The following is a 24,572-nucleotide window of genomic DNA, read 5'->3' as shown; positions in this document are numbered from 1 at the left end:
AGAAGGACACTTGTTTGCAGAAGGTCATGAAAATGATTTTGGAGGGTTGGATGGTGAAAAATAAGTGTGAGACAGCTTTAATGAGTTTTTGGGAAGTTCAAAATGAACTTTCTATTGTTGATGGTTTACTTATGAGAGGTAGCAAACGTGTTCCTCCTGGAGATTTTAGGTTAGTTCTGGTGAAAAAGCTCATTCCAGTCACATGGGGATTTCTAAAACCAAAGAGAGGGTCAGAGAAAGTTTCTGGTGGCCTTCAATGGATTTGATGATTGAGAGAGAGGTTAGAGAATGCTTGGATTGTGCTAAAAGTGATAAGGTGTTAAAGTGTAGGACCCAACCTATGGTTATTAGAGAGAGAGAGGCAGGTCCGTGGGTTGATGTTTCAATGGATATTATTGGTCCTGTAAAGGTCAGTTCAGAGGACAGATATGTGTTTGTTTGTGTGGACATGTTTTCGAGGTGGCCAGAAATAAAAATTGTAAATTCAATTGAGTCAGGTGATGTGATGAAATTTTCGGAGGAACTGTTTGAGAGAGAAGGTTTTCCTTCTAGTCTTCTTACAGATAATGGGGTGCAATGTACCTCTAAGCAAGTTGAAGAGTTTCTTAAGGAGAGAGGTGTGAAGCATAAGAGGGCTTCACTCTCTCATCCAGAGTCTAATGGTGTTGTTAAACGCTTTGTTAAGGTTTTAAAGGAAAGTCTGCAGTTGTCTTTAGTTTCTGTCTCTAACTGGGTGGAAGGTTTGAGGAAGAAAGTGAGAGAGTACAGGTTGACTCCTCATTCCAATACAGGGGGTCTCACCTTTTTTGTTTGTTTAAAGGGAGGCTACCTTGTTGTGAAGTCAGTCCTGGTTGGCTCATTTATAAAAGATTAAAGATTGATAAGGACATGTGTGTTCCTACAGGTTTGGAAGACAACGATGGAAGAGAAAAAATTGAAATAAAAAAATCTGACATGAGGAAGGCTGTTAAGGATACTAAGCTTGAAATAGGTGATTGGGGGAGAATCAAATCTCCAAGAAAGGGGGTAAAGTGTTCAAAGTTTGGTATGCCTTGTCAAGTTAAGAAATTATTTAAAAATGCTGTTATAACTGATGACAATAGGATTTGGAATTTGAACAGAATTTCAAAATGTTTGTATGAGCCAGAAAATGTTTCATTGTCTTCTAAGGTTAAACCAGCTTCTGATCCAGTTCTATTGAAGTCTAAAAAAGGTGGGTCTGATAGTGTGTTGTCAGACCTAAATGTAAAAAATGTAAACCCATTTGTTTTAAAGAATGTGTTTAAATTATTATTATTTATTTATATTTATTCTTTATTTTATTTGTATTTATTTTGTTTTTCTTCTTCAGTTATTTGTGTATTATAAGTAAGGAGGTAATGTGGTATCCTAGGTTATAGAACCAGCTCCTCGGGTGGTTCTGTAACCTAGGAGATTGTGGCGGTTGAGATGGAATTGACTCAAGACTGCGATCTTGCTGGTTGCTCTGTGAGGTTCTCCTGTGGCTGAGGTTCTTATATTTGGAAACTTAAATAAACTTCTTCCATTTCTTCATCATTGCCTCATACTTCATTATAACAGCATGCCATTTAAAAGTAGGACATGTATATTTAATGTTTTAGATGTCCTAGCAGTGAAAAACCCCCAAAGTCATTTTTTACTGTGGCAAGGCTAGCTCTCCCGTAGGTCAACACTGGTGTACACTAATACATTTATTTGCTAAATTCAGTGGCGGATTAGCTAGAAAATAAAATCAGGACTTATTTTAATAGTAATTTACAATCTAACAAAATGGTCAAATCAGATTTTATATTACTATTTTGGATATGATGCTTTTAGAAAGTTGTCATTTTCATGCCTAAATTCAAAAGGCTTAACCTGCCAGTGTCTAGCTGTCCCCTGATGGTCTCCTTTAGCAAGTTGTGCATTCCTCCAAGACAGTGGATAAAGGGCTCGGAGTGTGGGGGGGTCTCCTTCCTTGACAGCCTTGACAGGATGGTGGCCTGGGGGCTGTGGCAAGCCCCTCCCTGAGCTTCAAAGGATGTCTACCCTATCACTAGCAGATGAAGGTCACACCCATGCCTACCTCTCTTTTATCTAGTCAGACTGGCTCCAAAACCCAGAGGGAGTGGTAGGACTGACTAGAAATGGTTTTGAAGGTAAGAGGGACAAATGATTGCCTCCCCCCATCCACAGGCAGGAACTGGGCATAAATGTGGACCCCACAGATCTCCACTCAGAAACCTCCTGGATCAGTGAAGAATCAGAAGAAGAACTGCATAACTGTCTGAAGAACTTGAAGGAAGACTAGACTTGCTCGCCTTGAACACAGAAACACAAAGTGACTCTGTGGGTCGGTTGGCTGACTTCATGTTTTAGCTACAGGGATAGAACAAGCTTCTGTGATGTATTCCTATAGGTACTGTATCGATCCCCCTATTCCTGACCCTGGTTTGGTTAATAATTAACTAGTAGCCATCCAACGGTGCAAAAACCGTTATCTGATTAAGCCACACCACGGCACAGAAGCGCGTTATCTGATTAGGTCATAACGCATGCCATCTAATTAGACAAGCGATATTCCTCCAGCCCCTGATAAGGCATACGGAGTTCTCAAAACAAATTAAACCTACAGCGACCTGGGAAATTCCCATAGCCATTGTTTTGATTTCACCGAGAACTTCAGTAAAAGAATGTGCGAACGAACCCGTTCATATGACATCCTTATTGACGTATATATGTCCATCCTTACGTCAATCTCGGCACCTTTCAGGCATAAATATTACCGACATTGCCTTAAGCAAACACATGCGGTGGTGACGAGATTGGAGCAGCGAGACGTGCCGAGGAGCCCAGCAGAGAGCGAAGCCCACAGGTGCTGCCCCTCCTTCCTGACGCGCTGAGAACGAGACGCTGCCTTTCTCCTGCTGAGAAATCCAGCTCCGGCGCTTCCAAGCAGCCCTCGCAGGCAGCTGGAATATCAAGACCTGGGATAAGAGATACCAGCCCTCCACCATTCTAGATCTCAGGTACAGAACTGAATAACCCCTTGCAGAGAATTCTCGAGTCAGTCCCTTGGCAACACAAACTTAACTTAAACTGCTACTTATCTACTCCCGCCCACGTATTAGGCTTAGGTCAAGTACACTGGGGTAGGCGTGGTTAGAAGCACCAGTTGAGTACGATTAGTCAAATGTATATATGTATGTATCTATTTTATCCATTTTAAGTATCATATGGCTAAGAAACCATATAAATGCTTTTACAGTATTATTTCATAATTCTGTCTTTACTGTATGCACTTTACTTAACTACAAGTATTGCAATAATAGCGATTCATTTCTCTTGTATGAGAAAAGAGACTGATCAATAAATAACATCTTATTGAACACGCCCGTCTCTTCCTTTTTTCTACAATCTGGTGAAACTAAGAATGCACTGAACTGACTGAGTAAAATAGGTTGTCTTTTGTTTTCACACGACTCTAGAGATACACTCTTGATTAGGGGAGAGCAAAGTTGTCATGTTCTATGGTTGTCAGAAACTAGAAAGTTTCTAGTGAACTCTGAGCTAGCTGGCAAACACAAAACTTTAAGTCTAATATCGTCGGTAGAAGACCTAGTTAACCTCTGCCCTAGGTCTATACTATTGAAGATATTATTCCAATGCGCAGAGCCTATTGGGATAATAGGAACTACACTACATGGCGCCCAACGTTTGGATAGGCGATAAAACTAACGCAAGACATTAGAGTAACTCAGTCGTGCTTTTTCACACAGACCCTTTTTCTCATAATACTCCAAAGACGTCTGGAGTGGGTGAAAGGTCATATCCGCCAAACCTCGCAGGAGGAAACTCCTATGTATGGTTCTTGGTTTACTCAACGTTGAAGGATACACTGTTCCAAAATATTGTGCATCTAATCTTTGTTTCCATAGAAACCTGATCTGCAAATAAATAAAATAATCTTCTTGACAATAGTATGTCAGAAACTGAAGAAGAAAGGGAGACAGCTAGATTAGCAACTGAACTCCTAGCAGCTGACAATACTCTGCTGCAAAATGACCCGGATATAATACTCATCCCGGTCAACGTAAGAAAATCTATAACCTTAAAACTTATAGAAAATGGACTGACACCAAGAGGTGGTACAGTCATATTCGTAATTGAGGCACACGAATATCGGCAGACAGAGGTATTCTATTCATGGATAAACTTTCCAGCAGCAAACGCTGTAACAAAGGACTTCCACTATTACAAAATAGAGGAACCTCCTAATGAGTACACTCCTTTCGAGGAGGTGGAAATACCACTCAAATTCCAAGAGCACCTGCTCTTGTTTAATGGCGCCCTAAAACATAATAATCACATCACCAGGCTCGGTCCACTAGGCAGACCAGGAGCAACGTGGCCGGTCCTAGCCGGATACACACCACATCCAGACATTGAAGAAATGCCTGCACCAGATCTTTTAGCACAGCTAAAACAATTAATAAAAATACATAGACAATTAGTCCAATATGTAATGCGGACTTCAACAATCCAACCAGCAATTAAAATTCCACAGCTGACCACTCATCAGGGGAACACAAATAAAATTACACCACAGAACATACAGTCCTGTCTAGGTAAAGTACCCGCAAAACGGGAACAAATTCCTTTCTGGCTAGCACAAAAAATCACTCAAATAGAGGCGGTGTTTCCAGATACCACCCCTGTTGAGAAACATAGGATTCTGACTATCTGTCTTCCAATGGGAATCGCACCACATGTGGAGGACTGTGACACTTGGGGAACAGTCTTTGCTTCCATTTACACAAAAACACATGGTGTACCATCCATGTCAGTAATACCAGATGTGCTAAAACAGATTCAAGATGAATACGGTCCAGAACCCGCCTTAACTCTCGGTATGAAACTACTGAAAGATTTCAAGCAGGTCTCTGCAATATTATTAGCCAACATAAAGGGAGAAGCAGCAAATGTGGCGATTCGCCAGAGGTTAAAAGAGACAAATATAGCAGACCAACCATCTGAAATTGCCAGAATCATAGAAAAATCCTATGAAGAACTAGGAAGAGATAGTTTGGGTGGAATACCAGTGAAACCCCAACTAGTTGAAAGTCCTGAAAAGGTATTTATAAAAAACTATTTAAACACTCAAAAAAAGAGCTGGGATGGAAATAAGCAATCCAATCCTAAAGAAAAAAGATTCCAGTCCAGAGGAAGGTCTCCTCGGCGGAGAGAAAGAACTCCTGATCAAGGATGCAAGTCTCCCCAAAGGGAGCCCTCTGTGAAAAAATACAACCTTAGAAATAGGGATAATATAAAAAAACCTGATAGATATCAAGATATTGATACACGTCCCTCTCAATCTTTTCAGACTTCCTCACAGAAATCGGAAAGAAGAGGACGATCAGAACACAGGGAAGAGCACGTCAAGTCCAAAGACAAAGAACCTGCTCATCTGAATAAAAAATTACAATTCCCAAAAAAGAAGGTAGCCAGTATTAAAGTAATCAACAATGCCGAGAATACTGAGGACACAGCTGAAAAACGGAGAATGGGCTCAGACAATGCTAGACAGCGCAGCAGAAGTGAGCATAGCTCGCAAAGTCCTTATGAATCATCTGGAGACAGTGGACACGAATGAATACATTCAGGTGGAAACTGCAGATACCAGAGTTAGCAAACCTCATAAAATATATGAAATAACATTGCGTATAGAGGGGGATAAGACTAGAAAAATAAGGGGTCTATTTTGGGATAATCTCTCCAAGGGCTATGACATCCTTCTAGCTGAACGAGACTGGCCTCCAGAGTTTGTCAGGGAGTGTCCACATGGCGAAGAAATAATTATGCCTGCCTTCTCAAACCATATTCCAATTCATAAAAAATATACACTTGCAAGAAAGTGGGCAGTAGCTCAAGCCCCTGCCTTATATAAAAATCATGTGGGATGGGATGAGGACTCTCCTCCTCACAAAATCCAGTTAAAATCACAACCTACTGCACAGAGGCAGTACCCGATTAAGCAAGAAGCTAAAAAACAGGTAAAAGAGATCCTAGATCAACTTGAATACCAGGGGGTGATTGAAACTTGCACCTCACAAATGAACAACCCTTTGTTTCCTGTCTCCAAACCAGACAATTCATATCGTCTAGTTTTGGACTACAGACACCTTAACTCATGTTGCAAAACATTTGCAGTACAAAACTCGCATAGTGCTGCACTAATGAATAACATAGTGCGCAAAAAATACAAAACCACATTAGACATTTCTAATGGATTCTTTTGTCAAAATATAGCACCAGAGAGCAGATATTTGACGGCGTTCTCAATAAATGGCACGCAAAAAAAATTCTGTCGTTTGCCCCAGGTGTTCAAAAACAGCCCAGGATTATTCTCAGCGAGAGTAACAGAATTACTACAAACATATGATGACGAGGCATTATCTTATGTCGACGACATCTATCTAACAGATGATGACTTGGATACTCACTTGAAGAGAGTGAACACCATAATACTTGGGTTTGCAGCAGAGGGTTATAAATTCAACTTTAAAAAGTCAAGAATTGCCCATCTAACAGTCCTGTTTTTAGGATATGAACTATCAAGTGAAGGCAAAAGCCTGGCCGACAATTTACTAGAGAAATGAGCTGTAATCCAAGCACCTAGAACACTGAAAAACTTACAATCAATTCTAGGCTTCCTAAATTTCGGAAGAACTTACATTATAAATTATGCAGAGAGAATTAAACCTCTCTATGATCTAATAAAACCAGATTTTAAAAGAATCAATTGGACTCAAAAACACACAGAAATTTTGAGATCTTTACAAACAGACATGTTAGTTAAAACAAAACTACAAACACGTGACAACACACGCAACCTTGTGATACGAGTCATCCCAGGAAGATGCGGATTCACATACCTGACCTCTAATGAGGGAGAGAAGGTACCAATAGCGTACAAATCACATTTGTACACAGAAGCTGAAAAAAGGTTCAGCATTAAGGAAAAGATTGTTCATGCGGTTCAAACAGCTGTAGCAAAAGAAAAATACCAAGCAGACGGTAGACAGGTTACAGTCAGAACAGCAGAATCAGCCTTTGAGGCATTAACAACACCATGTAATTTACCGACAACTGCACTAAATCCAGAATGGATACAATGGGTAAATTCTGTTGCTACAGACAAAGTAAAATACTATTTTGACCCAGAAATGAAAGCATTAAAACATCTAGAATATGAGAGAGAATACCCTCTGCCAATCGACATTCTGCCTTTACGACAGTACCCCTGTGTAATATATACAGACGGTCATGCTCAACCCTCAGTTTGGGGAGAGCTGGCTTACAACGCCACATGCGAAATTGTAAAAGAAGTGTGGCGCGGAGGCAAATTAAGACCTCTACTTACAAAACACACTCAGTGGAAAATAATTCAGAACAACAAACTGAAATAATGGCATTAAAAATGGCGCTAGATAATGCCGATCGCGAATTCCCGACACTTATTGTGTGCGATTCGTATTACTGCGTCAAATCATACAATAACGATTTGCAGAAATGGATTCAAAACGGTTACAAAAATGACACAGGTGCCACAATAAAGCAGAAAGCGCTTTGGGAACAATTAGTTCTTTTAAAGAAAGAACTACCAAAAACTCACGTGATACATTCACTGAGTCATCAGCGTGATGGCGTTCACGTTGCAGGGAATTCATTGGCTGAGACAGCCACAGCGGTAGCAACTAAACCGGCCTCCGTAGCTACAAAAAAGCGTACAGTAAAACACATTGACGGTGAAACTGTGCTGGCGGTGAAAACGTCATCAAAAGGCGACTGCTCAGCGCTACCGATCAATTATCCACTCAATTATACATACATAATCGATGAAAACTCAGTCCCTTTTGCTCGAATCCCTGGAGTGGGGGATAGAGTAATTCCAAACACGGACAGGAGAGGCTCGTTAATAGCAGACGCACATATGGGTGAGGGTCTCAGACACCTTAAGCAAAAAGATTCTCTGGAAGAATTACAATCAGTGTACTGGTGGCCAGGCATGAGCCTGCATCATCACATTTTTGTAAAAAACTGCCCAGACTGCAATAGAGATCGCAGTGGCGAGCGAGGAGGACTATTGCCATGGCACTTCGCTCCAGAAAAACAACAACAATAAGAAAGTACCCATCACGAAAAAACGTTATATTAACATAAAAAGACTAATTTTCACTTATAATGTAGACCCCAGCGCTCGGCTGACGTCTGGACTGTTATAAAAGGATTTGCGAGTCTATAATGGCATATACGCTAGGAGCATGCTACGTTTTGACTAATGTATTCCCTTTAGCCCTCAAGCTTATGGGGAAGCATGGCCAAATGAGCATTGCATAGCGGGACTCTTCTCACTTCCTTCCTGAGGGATACGGGATGGTGTAAAGAAAAAACCAAGACATAGAGCAATCTATAACGGAAAAGGTATTAGGTTCGGGAGCTGGGTGGGTCAAACATTTAATAAGTGTCCAACGTAGTCTAAATAACCTGCCAAGGAATTCTCTGAAAGGGTTCAGTCCGTACGAACTATTGTTCGGGACTAGAATGATGATCCAAGATCTTGATAGTCAGACTTCAGTGGTTAAAAACAAAAACTTTGATATCAAAGATCGTTTGGCTATTTTGCAGGACTTAAAGGAAACAAGAAAAGACCTGAGCAACATAAAGTTGAAACAACAGCCAACAACCACTGAAGAAAAACCACCTGTCCCAGCAAGGCCTGTCTGGATTCCAAAAGTCGGGGATTTGGTCAGAGAAAAGATCGCGGTAAAGAAGGAATTTGGGCCTTCTTACAGAAAAGCAGTTCCTGTCTTGTCTGTCAACGGGACAAGATCAGTAGTACTACCGCCCCTTGCTGGTAAAAAGGAGAACCGAGTCATATCCATCGACCTGGTAAAACCACAATCATGTGGCCGATAACAAACAGTAGGCCAAGTGGACTCCCAAGAAGTAGCAAAACACCAATGTTTGCTACGAATACAGAGGTTCAAACTGAAAGACTGATCACATTTGGAAAATCTACAGTGAAACAACAAGGACTATGCAACAAAGCAATGGAACTTGAACCTCTTAAAACCCAAATCAAAGCTTTTCATCAAGAAACAACAACCTATGATGATGTAACTACAGACTTTGCTAATGAAACAAAGCAAAATCCAAAAGCAATTGGAACAATTGACAGAACAGCATCCGGCTACTTCATCAACTTCGATGATTCATCTGAAGATCTGAGTGAACCTAAGAAACAGCCATCAACAAAAACTTTTAAAGATAAAGCTAAGGAACTTTTTCAACAGCTGAAAGAAACCTATCTGATTTCTCCATGGATTGAATTTTGGGTGACCTTCGGTGCATTTATCCTCATTCTTTGGCTCATCATGGTACTATGCTTGGGACATTTCATTGAAGGAAAATATGCTAAAATGGACACAGCAAGCCAGAAAATCAACTTGGTCCTTAAACCACACACATCCTCACACATCGAGAAAAGAGAACTTTCTTCAGTGAACTTCACAGCCAATCCTATACCTGGCGGTGTAGCATGGGACAAAACTGATTATGAAATCTATGGTCCGGTTGAAATCCTGAAGTATCCACACCAATTCAAGATCTCATTGAGTGACTTTGTAAAACCAAGCACATTTGCTGATGATTGGGACTTTGAAAGTATTAATGATATGATGTCTGATCTTGTGATGTCTGCTAAATTCACAGAACATGATTATTTGCAGGGTTCGTCTAATTATGATCAGATGTTCTGCTACAACCACTATGGTAACCATTATCTACATAAATCTGCACAACCTAGAAATGTTTTAAATTATAACCAATGGGAACATTGTGCTACTCCTCCAAAAGATAGCTCGAAAACATTTTATGATAAATATTCATACTTTTCAGGGTTTAACACAAGTAATGCAGAAACATTTTATTTCAAATTGTCAAATAAGACAGGTATGAAGACCATGCTTACAAACACAAAATTGATATATTCCGATTCATTTTTTGAGCGAATGAATACATTTGGGTTTGATTTCTGGAACAATAATATTGAAACAAAAACTGTTTGGGGTACAAGAGATTGGCAAGTACAAGGTATAGAATCATTGTTTAGAGCCTGCATGATCCCAGAACAAATTATATTTTTGAACGACACTATTCAACAAACTACCTGTCTTGGCTTAGCCAAAATCAAAGATTTGAACAAACCGTCTATTCCAAAGCCAACAGTGAACAGTAATAGCTCTATAGATGTTGAGATAGACGTAAACCATATATTAAACCAAAACAGAACACATCCTGAATGGAAAAAAATGGTTGATCTGGCCCACAGATACAAATAACTGTCACGACAGATTCCTGAACAAAATACAGGGGTTCACATTGACTAGGCCAGACCCTAGATATTCCCAAAGACAACATCCAGGGATAGTAACCACCTACAGCGTGGGCAAGCTCTGCCTTCAATGGCTACAAACGTCCACACTGGCTGAAATTAAGCAACACCTAACTTTACTTACAGAAGGTGCTGACTTGCGTTATTTTATTATGGGACCACACAAACAGCGTCAAAAACGTTTCATAGCGGCCTCTATATATGCAGCTTATAACGAAGTCTGGAAAGTAACTCAAATTGAGACAGCAGAAAAAATGCGGGAGATTGACCGTATTAATTTGGAAAAATCACTTTCTGTGGTGGACAATGGGTTAATGACTCTGTCCTCCAGAATATATTCTCTGGACAGCATTGTGTCTTCAGCAATCGATATAATATCGCAAGACTTACTGATGTTACAACACGGTCAGTCCCAATTGCGTTCTATTGTACAGCTTGGCTGGACGTTACAAAATCTGCGTTCTGGCTATGTGCCTTGGCGTTTAATCAACACAACGTCATTATTTAATATCTTTAACCTTACTGATAAACAAATCAGTTTGGCACAGAAGGGTGCTGACTATACAATTCTGAGCATTGAAAAACTAGAGAGATTACCATTGACAATGTCAGAACGACCTGTCATTGAATGGATAATACATGGAATAATAAATATTCCGATAACTACTTTCCAGTTTCAATTCTGCCAAAAATATATACAGGCAGGCAAGTATGAAAGGTTGGGTAAAGGGTACATCAAGTCAATATGGAACTTGCCCTATACACACGAATGTGTCAGTAATAAAGGCCAGAAAGTGTTTCTCAGTGGCGATAATTGTGCAAGATCACTAAGCGGTACACTTCTGTGTCAGGGTATTAGTTTGCATGGAGCCTGTGAAGGGACTTCAAATAACCTTTCATGTTACCAGCTAGGCACACCTGCAACACGAATAGAACCATTCTTTAGGAGACTCTCGAACGGGAGTTACATTCTAATAGTAGATCGCAGATGTTGTAGTTTGCTGCCCGGAAAACCTTATCTCATACCCGTGACTAGGAAGGTCATGTGCTGTGAACGAGTATTGTTCCCTAACGATTCTCCAGACAGGGAGGCAAGGTTATGGCCAGATTTGAAAATTGCTTCTATTCGAATTGATACTTTAAGCAGAATAAAGACTGTGCTCCTACAGACGCCGACCAGGCTAACGTCATCAAAAGAAACGTATGATCTCCAAGTTGCAAGGACAACGGCAGAGATTCATTCATTGTTATCAACTAATTCCCCCATACATTTTGCAGAAATACTGAACGAAATCTTAAATATTTCTGATACCAGTGGTGTCTTATGTGTATTTAAGACAGTGTTTTCAGGAGCTTTAACACCATTCAAAGCCATCCTGGGTATTTTTCCAGATTTTGTCCATTCAATTTTTGGCGGACTTCCTCTCCTTTTGGGACTAGTGGCAGGCTTCCTATTTTTGACCCTGTTATTTCGCTATGGCAAACCATGTCACAGACAAAACACCTGCGACAAGGGAAGAAATGATCCTAGCCATTGGCTACCGGGACCGCATAACTAAAGTCCTTGGACTAGCACGGCTTCGGGACCTGAACATGACTTGGTCTCTTTCATTTAGACCAATGTGGCAAAGTTGTGTTATGCCTGTATTAAGGTGCTTGCTATGCGGCGAAGAATGCGTGTTGGGCACCTGTCTGGCACTACAATCGGATGTGCCAATGGACGCAGATACCTTGTTGGGTCCGGTAACGGCTCATGCATTGTGCTGTCCCCAGCGGCTACCAATCCTGATGACGGCATTCGTGGAGACTTCACCACTACGATTGAGGAGTAGTGAAGTACAAGATGAAAGCAGCATCGATCAGGTACGACCTTCAGTCAGCTATGCTGATCAAAACATCAATGGAGGCAATCATGCTCAGGCTCATGAATGCATGGTAACAACTTTTTCCGAGTTAGTGGAACTTACGCAAGAAGCTGTTGACAGTTTTTTCAACAGTCTAAATGATATGATGTTTTCACCAGAGCAGCAGGAATAACTTTGAGCAAATTGGCACTCGGAGTTCCCTACATCCTGAATTTGGCCTTCAACTTTAAAAAAAAAAGCGATATGAAAAATTTTCTCATCAGTTTGTTCAGACTGCAAGAACCTTTTTTCCCCAATTCCAAAATATTTACGATTTTTTGGGACACTTATCTTCTGCTTAAAGTAGACATTATTCTTAGAGAACTGAATTTCTATTTTAGGTAGTCACGAGACATTAGCTATCCTCTAGCACTCTCATACAAAACTTTATGATTGTGATGAAATGGTCTCGCACTTTTTTTCTGTATTAAGAGCCATTTCATGTGTGGTTTTCGCATTTTATTCATGCTGAATTTTAAAATATGCGTTATATGTTTAGCATTATTAGACTGCTTGTGCATATAGTACACGTGATAGTACATGTGCTTGTGTTTCGTATATTTCATAATTCCAATTTTCAGAATACATATGAATGTATTTTGGGGTGGTACGGTATACACAAACGCTACTGGGTTCACTATGCCTAGATTTGTAAATATGGACATAGTCTACGTGGAGTGGGTGTGATGTATTCCTATAGGTACTGTATCGATTCCCCTATTCCTGACCCTGGTTTGGTTAATAATTAACTAGCAGCCATCCAACGGTGCAAAAAACGTTATCTGATTAAGCCACACCACGGCACAGAAGCGCGTTATCTGATTAGGTCATAATGCATGCCATCTAATTAGACAAGCGATATTCCTCCAGCCCCTGATAAGGCATACGGAGTTCTCAAAACAAATCAAACCTACAGCGACCTGGGAAATTCCCATAGCCATTGTTTTGATTTCACCGAGAACTTCAGAAAAAGAATGTGCGAACGAACCCGTTCATATGACATCCTTATTGACGTATATATGTCCATCCTTACGTCAATCTCGGCACCTTTCAGGTATAAATATTACCGACATTGCCTTAAGCAAACACATGCGGTGGTGACGAGATTGGAGCAGCGAGACGTGCCGAGGAGCCCAGCAGAGAGCGAAGCCCACAGGCGCTGCCCCTCCTTCCTGACGCGCTGAGAAGGAGACGCTGCCTTTCTCCTGCTGAGAAATCCAGCTCCGGCGCTTCCAAGCAGCCCTCGCAGGCAGCTGGAATATCAAGACCTGGGATAAGAGATACCAGCCCTCCACCATTCTAGATCTCAGGTACAGAACTGAATAACCCCTTGCAGAGATTTCTCGAGTCAGTCCATTGGCAAAACAAACTTAACTTAAACTGCTACTTATCTACTCCCGCCCACGTATTAGGCTTAGGTCAAGTACACTGGGGTAGGCGTGGTTAGAAGCACCAGTTGAGTACGATTAGTCAAATGTATATATGTATGTATCTATTTTATCCATTTTAAGTATCATATTGCTAAGAAACCATATACATGCTTTTACAGTATTATTTCATAATTCTGTCTTTACTGTATGCACTTTACTTAACTACAAGTATTGCAATAATAGCGATTCATTTCTCTTGTATGAGAAAAGAGACTGATCAATAAATAACATCTTATTGAACACGCCCGTCTCTTCCTTTTTTCTACAATCTGGTGAAACTAAGAATGCACTGAACTGACTGAGTAAAATAAGTTGTCTTTTGTTTTCACACGACTCTAGAGATACACTCTTGATTAGGGGAGAGCAAAGTTGTCATGTTCTATGGTTGTCAGAAACTAAATCCCTTCTTGTCTATCCAGGGAGGTTAAAATCCTCCTTGCCTATTCGAGAAAGTTTCTAGTGAACTCTGAGCTAGCTGGCAAACACAAACTTTAAGTCTAATATCGTCGGTAGAAGACCTAGTTAACCTCTGCCCTAGGTCTATACTATTGAAGATATTATTCCAATGCGCAGAGCCTATTGGGATAATAGGAAGTACACTACACTTCCAGAGGCCTCTTTCCCTGCAACTGCCCAGCTGACCAGTTCTAACTTGACTAGCCGTGGACCCTGTGGCTGGTCTCTGTTAGAGGGAGTCCTAGCCCCTAAGTGATTCCCCCAGTTCTTAGACCCGTGACAGGTGTTAAAGACTATTCTTCTTCTACCCAAACTGCAAAAAATGGTAGTCAAAAACGTTTTGCCAACTTTTTGTTTAGAGAACCAACAGTGACAGGGGGTGGCATTGAAACCGCAGTCAATGATGTCAAATCTCTGGTCGTCCTCAACTTGATAGTTTGCCCCAGTGAAGGAAATCAGACTTTCAGAAACGTTTGTAAGTCTGAATGTAGAGGGCATCATAGGGAGTGACGGCAAGCAATATTTGATCAGCGCTGAGGCCTTCCTCGGCCCGGACTTCGCTTGCTCAGTGCTTTCCAGACTTCGCTAACAATGTCAACGAAGCCCCGCTCTTTAGCAGCCCACTGTCTTTGAGCCCTGCTTCAGATCCAGCTTGCAGCTTCACCCACCGGCAACTCGTCAACAACCATTTTTTCTTCATAAGAGTTTCTAAGTCAAATGATAAACTTTCCACCAGGACGAACCTGGTCCCTGTATCCGACCAGCGATCCATTGTGGTCAGCCTTAACTGTTGACTTTGAGCCTGTCTAGCGCACCAAGATACTCGAGGTTGGCACTATGTTATTTTTGGCGCTATTTTGAATTCAGACTTCAAAAATTCATATCTCTGGTTCTACTTACTGGATATTTGTTGTTTTCGTGTCATTTAATTTATTAAAATATTTTCTATTTCCTCTAAGTTAAGCCTGACTCCTTTGTGCCAAGCTACCAGAGGGTTAAGCACAGGTGTTTTTAGTGACTTAAGTGGTTCACCCTAACAAGGATTGTGATTATTATTAGAAGTCGGTTCTAGCCCCCCCAATTCAATTAATGATCCAATTTCATACAGAAGCTCTTATCTATTAATAGTTTTGCTGTATGGTAGGAGTAATCCCGGAAGATAGAAAATTATTATCCTGTGGCCCACTACATTTTCTTCCTGAACCTGGCTTTGCTTAGTATTCTTTCTTCAGTCAAGAATCTTGAAAGTAAATAATTAATGGTAGTGGCAGAGCACCATGCTTTCCAGCTACATCGGGTATTCTTTGGGTCCTTGAGATCATCAATTGATCAGGGCAGTCAGCTTTCTCTACCTGAAGGGCAGCGCCACTATTGACAAAGCCAACATTACTAACATCCCTGCTGATCGCGCTGACAAGCTCACTATCTCTGATGGTTCTTGACACACCGTAGCCAAAACACCATCAGACAATAGAATAAAAATTGTAAAAAAAGAAAAATCAAGGCAGCAGGCCTTTTCCATCTCTGCACCCAGGGCCTGGAGCAACATCCGTGTACCCATCAGGACCTCCCCAACACTGCTCTAATTTATGAAAGAGTTGAAGACGTACTTCTTTAAAGAACACTACATCACAATGCATTAAGAACCCACAAACCAGCGTTATGCCATTATGCTTGTATTTGCTCCTGTGCAGCTCCTTTTGGCGAGGTTTATATTATGGAAGTATCACATTTATACCTACTTGTCGCAACCTAATCTTCAGCCATTTTCTAAATACCAGAGATGAAAAAGGATTATGAAATCCTGGGCAACCTGTTCCAATTTATAAATTCAAAGAATGTATTTTGCTGAAAAAAGAAATACTCGTGAACAGTATTCACTCAATTAGTAAAACATTGGCAAATGTGCAACAAGCCCTATATTTTAATTTACTTCAGTGTTTTTGTAGATTGTGTTACATGGGGAATAGATCAGTACTTTAAATCAACAAACGTGTGAACACGTGACTAAAAGGTAAAACATATTGAAGACAGAATGGTAGACTTATGGTGATTTCAATGTTCTAAAATTCAGTTAAATTAGAGCCTGAGCCGTTTCTTCGTGTGGAGAAAATGGAGAAATCTGTAAGTAAACTTCAATTCAGGTTTATTTCAAACCTGTATCTCAAAGTAACCTGTAGTGTTAGTTTTGATAAATGCATGCATCTAATTATAAAGGAGTAAATTACATTGCTGGAATCAAAACATATTCTCATAATATAGATTTGATTATGGTAACTGCACTTTAGTTCACACCTACTGGGAAAACAGTAATTCAGTCCATCTATACTATTGAATATAATTTCTTTTAAACCCATTTTGAACACTTGTGCTGTATAATGTATTTTAAGTGTGCATTTTTGTAACCATCATATATTTAGATACCTTACTTTTTATGCAGTAGTCAGTTTTTTAATCCTATCAATTTAAATGTATGCATCATATTTTGAGAACATTAAGACAACTATATTGGCAGAAAATAGTCAGGATGTGAATCGGTGCCATTTGCAACCTGTATTTTCATTTCAGTTCAGATTATTCTAGTGTGTGCCTCTGTGTGGGGAGGGATAGGTCACAGGTTTGGATTCATACTGGCTTCACGTGATACCTTCCTTGGGGTCTAAAGTGATGTTGCCACTTAACAAGATCACAGACTAGTGTGTGAAGCTGCAGAAACAATAATAAAACCCTTGCAAGACTTCCGCGTATTTTGAACAACATCAGTCCACAAAAGAGACTAGAGGGCTGCCTCCATAACCTCTTTCTCTCTCTATGCACAAAGCCAGGCCAGTGTGCATAGAAGTGGCTTTCCGAAAAAAGTGGTGTTCAGAGAGTATAGAGAGAGGATGCAGTTTGAACCTGTGTCGATCTAGGTACCAAACACCCCAAATACTCCACACGTGCAAGTGAGGTTTGAATAAGGGCTATGGGTCTTAGCCGTGTGCTCCTGCAACATAACAACCTCTTTCTAGAACAAGCAAGGTACATGTAAAAACAGGGTAAGAGGAGTGGAGAAATAGAAGAGTATAGTTTGAGGTAAATCATGGGGTCCAAAACTCTCTGAAGGTTGTTCAATACTTCAAAAGGCACTTGGAATTTTAACATTGCGAGGCGCTGATGTAGGGTTACATTTTTCTCCACCCATCGTTTCCTTTCTGGAGCATTTTCTCTCCCCACGTATCATTTCTCGTTATCCCATGCTGTGTACACCGTCTTACAACATTATGGAAGGTGATGACTGCGGACCTATTTTCTGTGGAAAAACAAAAATTTATCATGCAATTACCTGAATGAAATGGAGCAACAAAAGTGTATTGGATGCTTCTATGAAGTACAGTATCAGATTAATAATAGTCATTTGTGAGAAGAATTAGCCCAGAAAAACATGTTTTCATTTCACACTATATTTTGGAAATCTGATGGCTGTCTCAATGTCTCTCGTTGTAGAGTAAGCCCAAGCTGCGTCGAGTGAAAGCTATATATGAGTGTCGAGCGGATCGTGAGGATGAGCTCACTTTCTCTGCAGGAGAAATCCTGGTGGTGACTGATGAAGAGGATCAGAACTGGTGGGTAAGTATTGGCTGCTTCAGCATATCTTTATCACCTCTTCACATTTGTAACCTAAGCATAACAATGCCCTACCAGGAATGCTGTTTTTGTATAGTGAGTTATATGTTAGATAAAAAAAAGCCTAATCATCAAAGGAGTCTTCAAATATCTAAACCATGTTAGCAAGACACCTGTAGTCTGGGTTACAGGTTGTGGCATGGTTTTATGTGTTATTTCTGGAGTTATTAATCAATTCGAGATTAATCTTGGAGTGAATAATGGAGCTATTCATCAATTCAAGATTAATCTTGGAGTGAATAATGTTAGATTTCTATTCTTTTTTTTTTTTTGCATAAATCTATGATCATTTCTCTCATGAATGTTGAGTTTAATCTTGGAATTTCCATTGTTTAAAGAATTTATATGGGGAACCACCACAGTATCCCCTTTAACATTATCCTTTGCCATTACCTCATTTTACTCTAGTTGTAATAAGTACTGTTTAGAGCTATCCTCATTCTAGCCCCAGCCTTTACCGGTACCAATCCAGATGTTATTGTTTCCAATGCTACCGTATTTTCTAGTTTAGATGATGGTATCTTGAGATAATTGACCCAAAAATAACACACCATCATAATGCTTAGTAAAGGGCTATTAAAGCCAAGGATCGTGTCTGGGAGAGATTGATGTTGGTTTGTTTGGCTACCTTAAGGGCCTAGTGATGCACTTTCAAAGATGCTCCCTTGCAACACAGACTGACCGGATACTGGTGCATGATGCTGTGTGAACATGTGACCACTTAAAAACGGACACTGCAACTCTCCTCTGATGAGCCCCAGAGAGAGTTCAATACCAGTCAGGTGTTGACACAAAATGTATTCTCATCTACAAATCATTGGGACATGTAAATTGGAGCTATTGAGAACACAAACCAATAGAACAAATGAACAGTGAAATTATGCAAGACCCACAATGCAGTGACAGATGAGAAAGTGGAAGATCCATCCTGAGAGATAGTGATGTTAGTTTGGTGGATTGTGGCACCATTAAAATTCCCTCTGCCTGTATCCTATCTTTATGTTGTCATTTTAACATAACCTCATAAATGTCCTTACCCCATTGGATGACTATGGTTAACCCAAAGCCCCTCTATGTATGCAACCATTCATGTGATGTTTTTTTACATGAGATGGCTGACCACAGCTAATGCTAACTCCAAGCCAGACCTACAAATGTCCACTCAAATCTGAAAAAGTAGCAACCTTAGTAGGAACATTAGTAGTGTAACCTCCAGGTTACGTAATCCATCCCAAAGAGGATTTTCTTCACCCTCCTTTCCTCTTTTACACTGCCATTCTCCTCTGTTCGAGTCACAGCGTTTCTCACTCCTCCAGTTACCAAATCCACACTATCTCGCACACACTCATAAAACCTTTTCTCTCTATCTCCCTCTCTTGTACAGTGCCCAGTTACTCTGTAGCTATGTTCACCATGTGTAAATCAAATACATAAATTGTGAAATGAAAGTAGTGAATCATTTAATGGACAGTCTGCATGTGGGTTGGAAAGCAGTTACATAAAGCATATGGAATATAAACAACCAACACATATTATATTAGTACTATAGAATCCTATGCTCACACGGGGGTACTTAACCCACCCTGCACTGACATTTAGCAACCACCTCTGAAATAAGTCATTTGAACAATGGTACTGTACACTCATGAGATCCTTCCTGCTCTAGCAAAGTGTTTTATTCTCAAAGCGCCTTCACCACCATTGACATCTGTCTTGAAAAGAGAGCTGCCAAAGAATAAGTATTATACACACTGGCCTTAAAAATGTGCCAGGAAAGAGTGTTGGATGACAGGAGTGAAGATGAATGGGAAATATGAGATGTAAATGAGTATGCGAAAAAAAACATTTCTTATTGTCTTCTTTAGGGAGTACTTAGAAGAAGTGGTTCATCTGAATTTTGTAATAACAAATATCACTATAAAAACCTTTGCTCCTGCTACAACATTTCTGAATTAGGTTCCTCGTGGGGGTCTGCTGTTCCTTGGCTTTTTCTAAATGATTTTCATTGTCTAGGCAAAGTGTTCCAAAACATATTTGGGACATTTGTGGTAGTTAATATCTTCCCTTATTCTGTATACTATCGCCTTTTCCGGGAAGAAGTCTACTGTGTGCCCTTCCACCTCCTTTAAGATCCAGATGATGTTTCATTTTTCAGGAGATACCCAGCTCCTTTATGGTAAAACCGATTATTCAATTTCAGATGGTTTTATTACATTTATACACAGAAATGTGCGGGTGAGTAAATGGGGTTGTCCCAGCATGGACAATAAGTTGGAGTGACTTTTAAGCACGCTGTCAAGATCTTATTGACAGAAAGATTGTTTACGTGTGCCAGGAGTACTAGTCTTCTGTTTTGCAAATATTGGTGTGTTGATAAAGAAGGCATCCTCTCAAACTATACATAAATGCCAATATTTCTGGCCATTGCTCTCTTGGAAACGTTTTATGCGTTGGGATCTTCAGCACCTTTGCCATAAGTTCTCCCTGTCTACTGTATGAAAGATCTTACTGTTGTCCAAGAGGGCATGGGTAAAGAGATATTTTGTTAATAAGGAAGTATTTTATAGCCAAGTGACTAAGCACAAGGAACATGCCAACTGCTGGTGAGTCTTTTCTAATGCCTCCTTGAATTGGGCACATTTAAATCTTTTTCTCCAGTCCATGGTTGCCAACAGAAGACTTCTACAGATGAGAGTTAGATTGAAGTGCCTGAGTAGCTTGAAGGCATCTGTAGGATTGCATCTCCTTTCTTGTGCATGTGCAAGACCGTACCCTTTTCCCATTCGGATGGATGGGGTTGAGTTTGAGCGAATATTTTGAATGCGTGCAGCAGGATGGGAATCCCACAGTCTTTGAGATGATCATGTTCAGCTCATTGACTTCTTGTCAGATTATCTGTTGCTGCAGTGATTTGTTTACAAAGAGGCCAACTTTTAGACAAGATAGAATAGCGGCAATTGTGCTTGAAATGGTCCTTTTTTATTATTATCAGATAGGGTGTACTCCAGGAATGCACCTTACCAATGTGTTACCTACACAAACATCTGTGGTACATCAAGTGCATGGTGACTTTCAAAGTGCATCAGCCTACAGTAGTCCTTCCTTCTACTCTGTCAGAGCTAAGAAAGCCGCAGGTGCTTTCTAAATTTACATAGCCGCTGATGAAACTTGCAAAGCTGCCCAATGGGCTCCTGCGCACCGTTTTTCAAGGAGGCTTTCGGTATGATCAGACAATCTTCAGAAATCTGTTTGAGGGATCCACACTGTGTGTCACGTCTGCTGTCTGGCTGTCTGTTTACTGCTTAGAACTCTTTTTGAAGTAGGGGACCAGAGAATAAAATAACTATTGACCTCATGCAATAATATCTGTCATCTTACTTATACTCTGCCCTAATTCACATTGACCCTTCCTTCATTCAGGTCGAAGGGAGTAATGATGGCCTCTCTAAAACATCTCAGCATTGTCCTATGTAAAAAGCATGTTCTATGTTTGCAAGTGTTGCTTGTAAATTTCCATCTCTGCAAAGTCAGAATGTTCTACTGTTGCTGAGTAAATCTAACCAATGAAGTTCATATACTTTTTTTCTTTCTTTGTATTTTTCAGAATGGCTATGTTGAGGGACACTTAAATAGAAGAGGAGTCTTCCCTGCGTCATTTGTTCACATTCTGACTGAATAAAAGACTGGAACTTCACAGGAAAATCGCTTTCAAGCATCTGAAAATACATTTAAAAAATGGCTGAGCTGCATTACCTGTGCTGTTAGCTCATTTATGCACTGGCGGGAAATTTGCAACGCAATTAACTTCTGGGCGCTGTCGTATCTCTTCACAGATTCAACACACTTTAAACATTCGCTATTCTGAAAGAGAAATGCTGATACTGAATTTACAAAGCCTTGATGCCAGCTCCTGGACCATGGTCTATTGCACTTGATGTGGAGTAAATCAAGATATAACCATCTCCACGTATCTCTATATCATCATTCCTAATCTTTTACCATAACCAGATGGTCTCTTTGAAAGTGTTTCTTTAGTTTACTTGACTGCCGATAACAGGGCACTATTTCCTTTGCTGTTTTCTATGTAGCATCACGTTTAGTCATTTAAGCCTAGCATTGCACTGCTTTGATTGACAGTGTTGTGACCGGTCTGTATCGTCAGTCTGTATCGCACTGATGATGCCATAACGCTGCTTCAAAGCGCATGCTGGGAAAGGAGGTTAGAAAGGAAGAGGGAGTAGTCTTGATTCCTAATGGAACATGAAAGAGGCTTTTGGCTTTCATACAGTGGTTCTGTTTCTCTTCATGCTTTCTCTTAATGCGGGGTGTGTCCACTGGATTGGGACCAGCAGGCATCCGGCCAACAGGACCGTGTTTATTTTTGAATCTTTAGACAATCATCAAACTTGCTTTAGCTGACCTCATTACTAGGGCTGGATTATATTTTCGAACAGTTCTCTGTAGATAAAGAGTGCCCTTTCACCATATACCTGAATGCATAGTTCAGAGTACCTCGTAGTGGGTCAGTGTTCTATTTCAAATACAATGACAAGGTTTGAGTGTGATTAGATATGATCGCGGGGTTTAAGACTATGTATCGATCTGTCCGCTTTGTAACCTAGGATTTGACTTTTCTTCAAGGATACTTAAGATTATATAGAGAGTGTTAACCGCAGAGAAGAACACGCGTGTCTTCAAGTTTAAGGTCTAAGGCAAATCAGGTTTGCTTCATATAGCCCTCTCAGATTTTCATTGGCAAAATCAAAGACAGTCAGAGAGACCATACAGTCTGGCTTCCCTCGTCTCCTTTCTAACAAACTGCCAGCTAGTATAATCAATGTATCTATAGATTTTTAGAACAAAGTGTTTGATGGCCTCATCTAATGGACATGTGTATATATTAGTAAAAGGGATAGAGTGCTGCTCTCTGTGGAGCATCACTGTTCATTCTATTTACTAGGAACATAAAGCCTTTACTTGTTGGGTTTGTCCAACAAGGAAGGATCAAAACCATCCAGTTCTGTAATCTTTCATCAATACTCTCTGCTACTGAATGTCTTAGTGGCATGCATTATTCTAAATCTGGATTGTCCAGGTTTATTTTAGATGTATGTTTGAGTAGTGGGGCAACACTTTCTTTTGGTCCCAAGGGTAGCGTGTTATATAGAAAAGAACGTTTATAATTGCTGCTATGTCAACTCCAGTAATAATGACATCCATTTTGCTACTGCAATTGATCAGGAAAAGAGCTTCTAGACTTCATGTATTTCACTCTATTTCGGGTTCTAGCAAGGCACTATTCAATATCAGAAAGTGTTGTTATCCTCAGTCTAGTGTCTTGGATTTGTGTACAGAAGATGATGTGGCACTTAACCCATTTCTCTTGAGAAGATGTGATTCTTGAGCCAAAGCACTTATGCTTAAACTGCTTCAGAAGGGTGTTAAGCAGTCAGGTGTGTTGTCCCTGTTATTCTCAATCATTTGGGAGATATATTTACACTTAGAATTGAAACCAGAACTTTATAGAATGTGTCTGCATATCTTCAAAAGCAGAATCGGTCCTCAGGAATACAGTATAATTATGTTGTTAAAGGCCTAGGATTTCACTTTTTTGGGAGGTTCCAAGATATTGGAGGTCTTACCACATGCCCCCTTTTGAAAACATTATTTTATTCTGAGAAATCACTTCATCTCCGTGTGCCTCAGCTTTCATATATATCAAAATTGGGAATGATTGCAAACAGCACTATGTAAACAACTAGAGATTTATATGTATTCCTAGTCAATTTAAGCTTTTCAAGCAGCGTATATGCATTTGAGTGTTGGCGTTCAGCAGGCTGCCAAGGGGTTTGATGAAGTTCTGGCAGCAACCCCAAATTTCATTTCATGGTCAGGGCTACAAGATATATTGTTTGTGTGCCGCATCCAGGCTGAATTGTAAGGTAATAAGGTAAACAAGACACAGGGATTGTTTCAATCAGAGATAGTGGGACCAAAGATGTGGAATGCTCTCCCGCTGGCGTTAAAAACAGAAACCAACCTTTTGGTTTTTCGTAAAAAACTGAAAACTTTTCTGTTCTAGCTTGTTCTGTTTTTTTCTCTAGCAATGGCTTGTTTTCTCCTTGAGTCTGTCCCTAGCGCCGGGAAACCCATTACGGGTAGCTGTGCGCAATACAAATGTAATAAATAAATAAATAAATAAATAAAATAAATAAATAAAATAGTCTGGTTTAAGGACAAAATAGATGAAGAGTTCACCTTGCTTTATCTGTCAGATTGGATACAGGAAGTGAGAACAAACTTCAAAGGACTTTTCAGGGATCTGGGCTCATGTGTTAACTACACCCTTCAGAATCTGAAACATTTTAGACCAAAATAACTTTAATCCAAGTACATCCCCAACTTATATAAGAAAGCAGAAATTCAGCAAAGGGGCCAATAAACTGCTACCACCAAAAATTATAGTAGATGTCTCATTAACTTCACATGTTTTGAAAGCAGTCAAAGTGCTTAGTATCTAGCATACTTACCAGGCAATTATATAAGCAATTCTTCCTTAGAACTCAAGGCTTTATCCACTTACACATTCATCAACAAACAAGGCTGTTAAGTGCCGATCTCGCATGTATAATGAATCGCAGAAGTTGTTTACTGACGTGG

The 24,572-nt window shown here is 40.1% G+C and overlaps 1 protein-coding gene across 1 annotated transcript in view; it reads left to right on the top strand.

Annotated features, from left to right (window-relative positions):
• LOC144768499 (arf-GAP with SH3 domain, ANK repeat and PH domain-containing protein 1-like) overlaps positions 1-23,798 on the top strand; it is a 1,182,076-nt gene extending 1,158,278 nt beyond the window's left edge. Inside the window, exons 28-29 of the mRNA XM_078652209.1 lie at positions 17,733-17,855; positions 21,517-23,798. Coding sequence (XP_078508335.1) covers positions 17,733-17,855; positions 21,517-21,591 — 198 coding nt within the window. The 3' untranslated portion in view covers positions 21,592-23,798. The remainder of the gene's footprint in view (positions 1-17,732; positions 17,856-21,516) is intronic.
• Positions 23,799-24,572: the final 774 nt, after the last annotated feature.

Source organism: Lissotriton helveticus, chromosome 7, assembly GCF_964261635.1.
Source record: "Lissotriton helveticus chromosome 7, aLisHel1.1, whole genome shotgun sequence".
NCBI lineage: Eukaryota > Metazoa > Chordata > Amphibia > Caudata > Salamandridae > Lissotriton > Lissotriton helveticus.
Note: the sequence above shows the minus strand (reverse complement) of the source record. Positions and strands in the feature narration are given on the sequence as shown.